The sequence below is a fragment of the Microtus ochrogaster genome, linkage group LG1 (genome assembly GCF_000317375.1).
Source record: "Microtus ochrogaster isolate Prairie Vole_2 linkage group LG1, MicOch1.0, whole genome shotgun sequence".
In the NCBI taxonomy this organism is placed as follows: domain Eukaryota; kingdom Metazoa; phylum Chordata; class Mammalia; order Rodentia; family Cricetidae; genus Microtus; species Microtus ochrogaster.
Genome location: NC_022027.1, coordinates 25,809,702 through 25,818,894, shown reverse-complemented (window position 1 = coordinate 25,818,894; position 9,193 = coordinate 25,809,702). Strand labels below are relative to the sequence as shown.

The 9,193-nt window shown below is 43.2% G+C and overlaps 1 protein-coding gene across 1 annotated transcript in view; it reads left to right on the top strand.

Moving 5' to 3' along the window:
- The first annotated feature begins 27 nt into the window (after positions 1-27).
- Positions 28-9,193, top strand: part of Kctd8 (potassium channel tetramerization domain containing 8) — a 227,437-nt gene continuing 218,271 nt past the window's right edge. The window contains exon 1 of the mRNA XM_005359301.2: positions 28-1,781. Coding sequence (XP_005359358.1) covers positions 812-1,781 — 970 coding nt within the window. The 5' untranslated portion in view covers positions 28-811. The remainder of the gene's footprint in view (positions 1,782-9,193) is intronic.

Sequence of the window (9,193 nt, the reverse complement as noted above, 5' to 3'; positions counted from 1 at the left end):
TATCATTTAAAAAGCAACTAGCTGGGATTCAACCCCTCCTCACTCACAGCCTTTTAGCAAACACAGCCCACATTCCAATATCTGTAATGTCCTAGCTTTCCAGAGAGTAAAACTAGTTTTGCCAAAGGTGAACTCAGGGGGTGGGGCTGGATTAGGGAGAGTGGGTGGAAGTGAGGAAAAGAGAGAGGAAATAAACGAGACTCGGATGAAACGATGAGCTGCAGTCCACTTTCACGCCATTGATTCTTTTTGACGCACCCTCTGGTTTTATCACCCTCTGGCCTTTCCTTTTGGTTCTGCCCTCACTCAGGCTCCCTAGCTAGCTCCTCAGCCTATCTCTTTAAATGACAGCTGCGGCTCCAGTCCCGGTTCGGGGCTTGACGTCAGTGCCACCTCCTGGGCTGCCCAGGAGTAGTTAGCGCCCGCGCCGGCGCTCCTGGCTGCGGCGCGCTAGCTCGCCACCAGCGGAGGGAGAGTTTTCTTTGCTCCGGCCCCGCCTCCCGCCCTCCCCTCGGAGAGCCGCGCGCAGCCCCTGAACCTCTCCAAGTCTCTAGCACACTCGCAGCCGGTCGCCCCAAAGGAGCAGCAGTGCTCGCGGAGCTCCATTCCTGAGCTCCTCTGCCCGATGGAGCTCGGGTGCCGCCGACGCCACTGCTGCCCAGAACCCTGAGCCTCTCCGGGTGTCCAGAGGACCGAGCCGGCCAGTCCGAGAGTGCAGAGTCCCCGAGCGCACACCGAGGACAGGGGACCTCGAGGTTTTGGAAGCACGCCGTGCCGCTCGCCCGGGTTACCTGGCCGGCGGTGGGTGACCATGGCTCTGAAGGACACGGGCAGCGGCGGCAGCACCATCCTCCCCATCAGCGAGATGGTGTCCGCGTCCAGTTCTGGTGCTCCTCTGGCCGCCGCCCCGGGGCCCTGCGCCCCGTCGCCCTTCCCCGAGGTAGTGGAGCTGAATGTTGGCGGCCAGGTCTATGTGACCAAGCACTCGACGCTGCTCAGCGTCCCGGACAGCACTCTGGCCAGCATGTTCTCTCCCTCTAGTCCCCGGGGCGGCGCTCGGCGCCGGGGCGAGTTGCCCAGGGACAGCCGAGCGCGCTTCTTCATCGACCGCGACGGTTTCCTCTTTAGGTATGTTCTGGATTACCTGCGGGACAAGCAACTGGCGCTACCCGAGCACTTCCCCGAGAAGGAGCGGCTTCTGCGCGAGGCAGAGTTCTTCCAGCTCACCGACTTGGTTAAGCTGCTGTCGCCCAAGGTCACCAAGCAGAACTCGCTCAACGACGAGGGCTGCCAGAGTGACCTGGAGGACAATGTTTCCCAGGGCAGCAGCGATGCACTGCTGCTGCGTGGGGCGGCGGCCGGCGGCGCGCCCTCGGGCTCTGGAGCGCATGGTGTCAGTGGCGTTGTCGGTGGCAGCGGCGCTCCGGACAAGCGCTCTGGCTTCCTCACCCTGGGCTACCGTGGCTCCTACACGACAGTGCGTGACAACCAGGCAGATGCCAAGTTCAGGCGTGTGGCGCGCATCATGGTGTGTGGACGCATAGCCTTGGCCAAAGAGGTCTTTGGGGACACTCTAAATGAGAGTCGCGACCCTGACCGGCAGCCGGAGAAGTACACGTCCCGCTTCTACCTCAAGTTCACCTACTTGGAGCAGGCGTTCGACCGACTGTCTGAGGCCGGCTTCCACATGGTGGCGTGCAACTCCTCTGGCACTGCCGCCTTTGTCAATCAGTACCGAGACGACAAGATCTGGAGCAGTTATACCGAGTACATCTTCTTCCGTAAGTTAGCAACCTACCTACCTATGCATTTCATACCCTTTCTCCGCCATCGCAGACTTGCTGCGAGAGGAGCCCCGCTGTGGCCAGGAAGGGATGTTCCCTGCGGGAGTGCCCTGGCGGCAAGTCTGCTAATCTGTACCAGAGGTCCCCCTCCAGCGTCCCTTGAGTAGTGCAGTGTAAGCATCCCAGTCCCCCACTCCCCGCCCTTCCCCCCCGCATTATTGAATTCAGATTCTCATCCTGAATTTATTCATCCTGCCCTCTTGCCGCGCCTAATTCCAGGATCCTCTGGACACCCTTCACAGCACAGGCACAGGGTTAAGAGGAGACAGAGCACTGTCTGTGCCTATAGGCCATCCTCCTCTTGTCTGATGAGATGTTAAGTTTAGGGCGTCCGTTTATTTGAGCGTTCTTCTAAGGGGCGAACTGGCGTGAAGACATGGCAGCTTACCCCAGAATTATTTTCTGTGGTGCGGTCCCGCAGTCCCGCGCAAGAGCACCAGTTGTATGTGATTTTGGAAGGGACAATTCAAGAATGTGAATGTACCTCTAGAGCACTTCCTCCTGGGTGCTCGCTCACACATGGGGGCTGCTAATGTAACATTCCCTCCAGTAACTAGTAACAAGATAGGTTTTCCTTTGTTGCTTACCTTCAGTGCAACTGTCCAATGTTTTGAACAGGGCTCAGAGGGGAGAATTGATTTTGGCTTGTGTGTGTGTGTGTGTGTGTGTGTGTGTGTGTGTGTGTGTGTGTGTGTGTGTGTGTAAAGGAGCAGAGTGTTGAATCAACTTGACCAAGGTAAATAAATGCATCACTTTCTAAAAAAAGGAGAGTCTGTGGGAATTCTTAGACAAGATGCTGTGTTTCCAGATGGAGCTTTGTTGAGTTCAAAAATCTCAAACAAACATCACAGTCTTAATATGCAGGGGGTTGTGGGTTTATCATGAGTGAGGCTAGGATTGCAAGGTGAACAAAACAAAAAGTAGGGATGGCAGCAGGGAGATTATTTGCCATTTTCACTCGGCAAGATACAAGAAGCTTGAAAACCACACACACGCACCTGTGTGTGTGTTCAGTGGGGTGGAGACAGCACTAAAAGCCTATAATGGAAGTAGTCTGGCTTTCATTGCGTTTGGTTTGCTAAGAAGCTCTCAGTTGCAAAGCAAAAATGAATAATTTTCTACACTTGACTAGAGAGAGTGGAAGGGGCCTCTTTTTATACAGGTGCAGGATTGATTGGAAAGTGGTTCAGTGAGTATATATACATATTTTTTGGTAACCTTGGAGGTAGAGTGACAACATATTACTTCTGAAAGTTAGATGACCTTTTGAGATAGCATTGGAACAGCAAACTAATATCCAGGGAAGTGATAAATAAAAACCAATCCCGTTGTTTATTTATTTATCATTTATGAAGGTCTAACTGTATTGTCCATGCTGGCCTTGAATTCTCAATCCTCTTGCCTCTTCCTTCTGAATGCTGTCAGCAAAGGACTGATGCCCAGGCCTGGCTCATTGCCTTTACTGTATCAAAAAAAAAACTTTGTTACACAGGAAAAATGACTGGTATTTGGGAGAGCACAAAAGAAAAATTGATACTTTCTTGTTTGTGTAAAATTGGCGTCTAGCATCTATTTGATCTACATTAAGCAATTAAGATATTTAAATAAAGTACTCCCTATCATTGAGACACTTGCCAGGATTTTGGAAACATTAAGCCTCCAAGTTATTTTTACCAAGGCTATATTTCTAACCATTTTGGAAAATGATGTAAAATGAGCTTTTACTTTTCACATGGTTTGTGTTGTTTTTATTTTCTTTCAGAAGATATAAACATGAGGGTATTTTTAGATTTTGTTATTAACTGCAATACTAGGGGACAAACCAGAGAGCACCGAGTAGAATGATGGAGGTGGTTTTTCAGGACAGGGTCTTCCACAGGTTCAGGCTGGTGTTCTGACTCTGAATCCTGAGACGCTATCTATACCCTTGGCAGCATGTCTGCCTAAGTGTGAGTGGTGTGCTCATGGAGTTAAGTTTCTTATATTTCAGACGTGTGTCTCACAACTCTGGTCTTTTTTCCTTCCCTCCCTTTACTGTTCGTTGCAAAAAGAAGATTCAGTCTGTAAACTAGGGTAAAACAGTGTATGTACACAATAACAACTTGAAGTTAGAAATTGTTAATTTAATTAAGAATATTGACGGAGGAGGGTCATCTGTCTATGTGTTACTTTTATTGGTTAATAAAGAAACTGCCTTGGTCCTTCACCTTATCACTACAGAATATGATTTGAAAATTACCCGAAATTTAGTGTCTGTTGCATATTTGGAACTAGAAGTGACATTAAATAAAAAAAATCAAAATTTCAAGTTATTAAAAAACTGCCACTTCTTGTGTATTACTGTCCTGGTGAGTTCTCAGATTTATGCATAACAGTCCCAGGGATTAGACTTCTTCATGGATTATCCTAATTTAGTGGGAGAAACACATAATTCAAGAGTAAAGTTTTGACTCTTGAAGTTCTAATCGAATTGCTGATCTGCCAAATATATTTTTCATTTTGGGAGGTATAAAATTTATCTTAAATACTAGTAAACTCCTTTTTATCTGTGTTTTGAACAGCTGCATTCTATCTGCACAGATCATTTTGAATTGAATTCCTCTCCGTTATTTGCAAGTAAGGCACATTCTAATGCCTCCTCTCCTGTTTCCATTCTTTTCACATTGGGTAATGCCAAAATGCTACTTACTGTTTTGCTGGACAGACCTCTATTGGAAGCGTTTATTAATGATAGCCGTATGATCCAAATTTCTGCTCATGTTTGGATCAGATAAAGACTGCTTCACTTATTTACACATATGACCTCTTTGCCACCATTCTCTTATCAAAGTGTACAGCATACACTTCTTTAGCATTATATGTCAGGCATTTTAAGAAATCTTTTGAATTTAGGTTGCTGATGAATTTAGTGACTCGATGCTACCCCCAAAGCAGCAGCTAAACACAGGGAATAGAATTTAGTGCTCACTGTCAATCCAAAGTTTCCAAAGAAGGGAAGAGGATGGCGGATGATTCCGTAATCCCGGAAAATGCCATTTACTAAATGTGGGTGCAGGCTAAACTGTTTACTTGTTTCTGTTTTAGTTTCTCCCCACTTGTATAATGGATGTTGTCGTACTTTCAATTTTATGGAATTTGAGGGTCCATGTGAAATATTTCTTTTTTTTTAATTTTTTTAATTTATTTATTTATTAAGGATTTCTGCCTCCTCCCCGCCACCGCCTCCCATTTCCCCCCTCCCCCATCAAGTTCCTCTCCCTCATCAGCTTGAAGAGTAATCAGGGTTCCTTGACCTGTGGGAAGTCCAAGGACCGCCCACTTCCATCCAGGTTTAGTAAGTTGAGCATCCAAACTGCCTAGGCTCCCCCAAAGCCCGTATGTGCAGTAGGATCAAAAACCCATTGCCATTGTTCTTGAGTTCTCAGTAGTCCTCATTGTCCGCTATGTTCAGCAAGTCCAGTTTTATCCCATGCTTCTTCAGACCCAGGCCAGCTGGCCTTGGTGAATTATATCAGAATTTGACTCAACAAGTGCTAGTTGGGACTATTCTATAGTTCATTATTTGTCAACAGTAATTTTTAGTTTTATAGGAAGTATATTTAATTAAGTGGTTAATTGAAAATTAATTTTAAGAAAAACACACTAAATTTTCTTAAGTTTACAGTACTTGAATACTGCTCTCTTGGAACTTGAATATTTCAAACCATGTCTCCTAGGTGTTCCTATCATATTTCAATTTGTTTGAATCAAATCCATTACCACTTACTTCTGAGGTAGGGCTAGGAAGTATTTTGATACTCCCTATTAGGACTTGAAACTTTAGCAATTTTTTTCTTATAAATACTAACCTTGTATTTAAGATACCAAGTTCATATCTTCAAGATTATAGTCAAGCTATTAGACATTAAATACCACCCTCGTTGGGTTATAAGGACATACTTATCTCTTCTCATTCTTAACTCATTGTTTACAAAGACTTTTAAATATAATACTACTTACACCTTTGTGATAAAATTTCTTATTACTCCCCAATACTGAAGACAGGTTTTCCTTTCTTGGGAAAAACAGAATGATTTTCTGTATGGGGGTGGGCAGGTGTTTGGTAAGTGAAATAGTGAAAACAGTGACTTTTTGAAACAGCAAGACAGGACAAATGCATTCTGTGTTGTAACAAAGAGAAGGTAGACAGGTATGTGCTGGAATGTGCTACGTAGAAAGGTGTGTGCTGGAATGTGCTAAGTGGATCAGCTGTGCTTCAAACCAGCATCGTATGATTCCATTGTTCCTCACAGTGAGGATGGTGAACATAGATTTTCTCCTGTGTAGCAGAACCTCAAATGTTGCTTGAGCCATCCGTGTCATAGGTAGATAGTTGCACAATGAGGCAGAGAGAAAGTGGAAACTCATTGGAATGCAGAAAGTTGAGAAGCTGTGTGGTCTGATACCTGCTGCTGTATAAGAGCTCTGGACTCTTATTTGTGGCATAGTTTTCTCTCTAAAGTTATCTTCTTCACAATGAGAGGTCTTCTCCCAAAGAGAACCCATAGTAAAAGGAACACTTACTATACACTTGGTTATGTATTGAGTGCTTTATACATAGTATATATGCTTGATTATGTCTTGAGCGTTCTATACACAGTTCTTCCAGAACTATTCACTTGTTTGTATGATGAGTGTTTTTTACTCAATGCTTCCTGTAATAATCCATGAGCTGGACATCAGCTCCCTGGTGCTTCAGTGAGAACACTGCTCTGGAGCGGCCAGCTAATACCCGAGGTTAGCTCTGTACCGGAAACATTTAAAACACTCAAATAAGAAAACTTATTTTAATGTTAATTGAGTTTTCCAAGCTTCAACGTACAAGTGAAAAAAGTACTGTGTGAAGAGCTACCATGTTTGACAGTAATAATTTTTAGCTTGTGAAAGATTTCTTTAAAATATAACAAATACATATTTTGTATCTTTTACTTGCTGAGTTTATTTATTAAGAGTATATAAATGTCTATAATGTTCTTAAAATCAAAGTACCATATTTTCCTATCTTTAACACTATGGGGGGCAGTAATATCAATATTTCTAAACTTTTAATATCTACATGTTTGACAAATCACATATTTAAATAGTGTTTAAAGAAATTAATTTTTATCTTTGTAAATAGAGCACACTTTTTTTGGAAAGTAGCAGAATGAATTGTGTGTTAATTATATAGCTGCTTCTTGCTTTTAAATCTTGACTAATCCCATTAAATTGTGTATTTGGTATAATTAGATTAAAATGTTCCAAATACATGCTGGGTATTGAGAGTGGTTTTCAGTAGTTTTGAAATCTGAAACATGGCTATATATTTAGAATCTGAAATTCTTGGAAAGTAGAGTTTCAAATTAACCTTAAATGTGGATTTAAACACAGACAGAATTTTTGAGACCTCCTTTTCATGGATTTTACAGTATTTGCTTCTCATAGCAACCAGAAGCCTATGAAGTATACTGATAGCTCCTCTAATCTAGTACAATAGTTTTAATAATGAGAGTTGACAATTTCTGAAGGTTTTGTGAAACTCAAGTAAAGATTCTTTGGGTTTCATTTGTAGGATTTTAGTCAGTCTAACTGAGCATGCTCCAGGTGCTGACATTAGTAGCATATAGGAGTCCTATGCTCACCCTCAACATACTATAGGTGTCCCATGCTCTCACCCTCAATACGCTATAGGAGTCTCATGATCACCCTCTACTGTAGGAGTCCCACGGTCACCCTCAACACAGTATAGTTGTCCCAGGCCCACCCTCCCCTCAGCACACTGTAGAGTCCTATGCCCACCCTCAACATATTATAGGAGTCCCCTGGTCACCCTCCACCCACTATAGGAGTCCCATGGTCATGCTGAACTCACTATAGTTGCCCCATGCCCACCCTTCCCTCAACACACTATAGGTTTCCCATGCTCACTGCAAACATATTATAGGTGGCTCATGCCCACCCTCAATACTCTTCTCAGTAGTTCTTGTTCAATGTCTTACGTGGAAGGAAATCTCATTTTTTCTGTTTGCTTTTCTTTTTACCTTTTCGTAGTTTAGTTTTAAACAGATTCTACATGAAATAGCTCAAGCTGTCCTGGGACTCTCTCTGTAGCCCGGACTGGCCTCAAGCTTACAGCAGTCCTCCTACTTGTATTTCTATAGTTTTGATATTGTAGACATGAGTCACAACAACTAACTATTCTTTTTTTCCCCTTCTCCCCTTTGGTTCCTTCCTTCCTCTCTTCTCCCCTCCCCTCCCCTCCCTTTTCCTCAGTTTCTCTCTTCCCTTCTTCCTCCCCACTCATCCTCTGCTTTCTCCTTTCCTCCCCTTTTCTCACCTCTTTGTTATCCTCTCTTCCCCCTTCTTTCTTCAAAGACCTACACAAAAGAGATAAGTACTCTACCTCAGTTAAAGCTGTATTATACCTCCTGGTCTCATAGTCATAATGTGGATTGAACCCTTGTTATAAATGGAGTGTCTTCGCTTCTCTGTTGTTTCATTGTACCTTCATTGTAGGTCCAAAATGGATTTTCTTATATATGTAATGCATAATAAATTTCTTTTTTCTTGTAAGTTTTTATTGTCACAGTTTTGTGTTCTTAACTCTCATAAAATAGCCAACACCAGTGTTTAAGGATTTAATAAATGTCTGGTGTCTGAATGACTGTATAGATTATAGAATGAGCTAGAGATATTAGAGATTCCATTCAGATAGCTATAAAGTTTTGGGATTTAGTTTCCTTACAGTTTAGAGAACATTCATTGAGCACCTAGCAAGGAGCATCACTGACTATATGCACACAAATTTGGACAAGACAGAAACCCCGCATTTAAGATGATCATATAAATCTTTATATAAGTGTGAATTAGGTTATAGAGGTGATTCCTGGTAGTTGTTTGCAAGAAGTAGAAGTAATTTTAAGAATACTGTAGAGTACTATAATTACATAGTGCTACAAAGAATGAAAATAAATAAAATGTTGACTGTGGGACAGATTAAGAAAATCTTGTATATTAAGTTGGTAGAATACAAGGGATCTTAGCTATATTTCTATTACTGCAATAGAAATACCACAACCGTGGTAGCTTGTAGAAAAAAAATATTTCTTTTCTTGTTTATGGTTCTGATGGGATAAAAGACTGTCACTGCCAGGAGTTTTAGCAGCAAATAGCAAGCATTGTTGATGGTTCAGAAGCCTAGGACTCACATCTTGAACTTCAAGGAGGAAGCAAAGAGAGTGAACTGGCAACAGTGTGTGGCTTTTAAATCTCGACGCCTAACCTCAGTGCCATTCTTCTTCCAGTAATGCCACAACTCCAGATTCTATCCA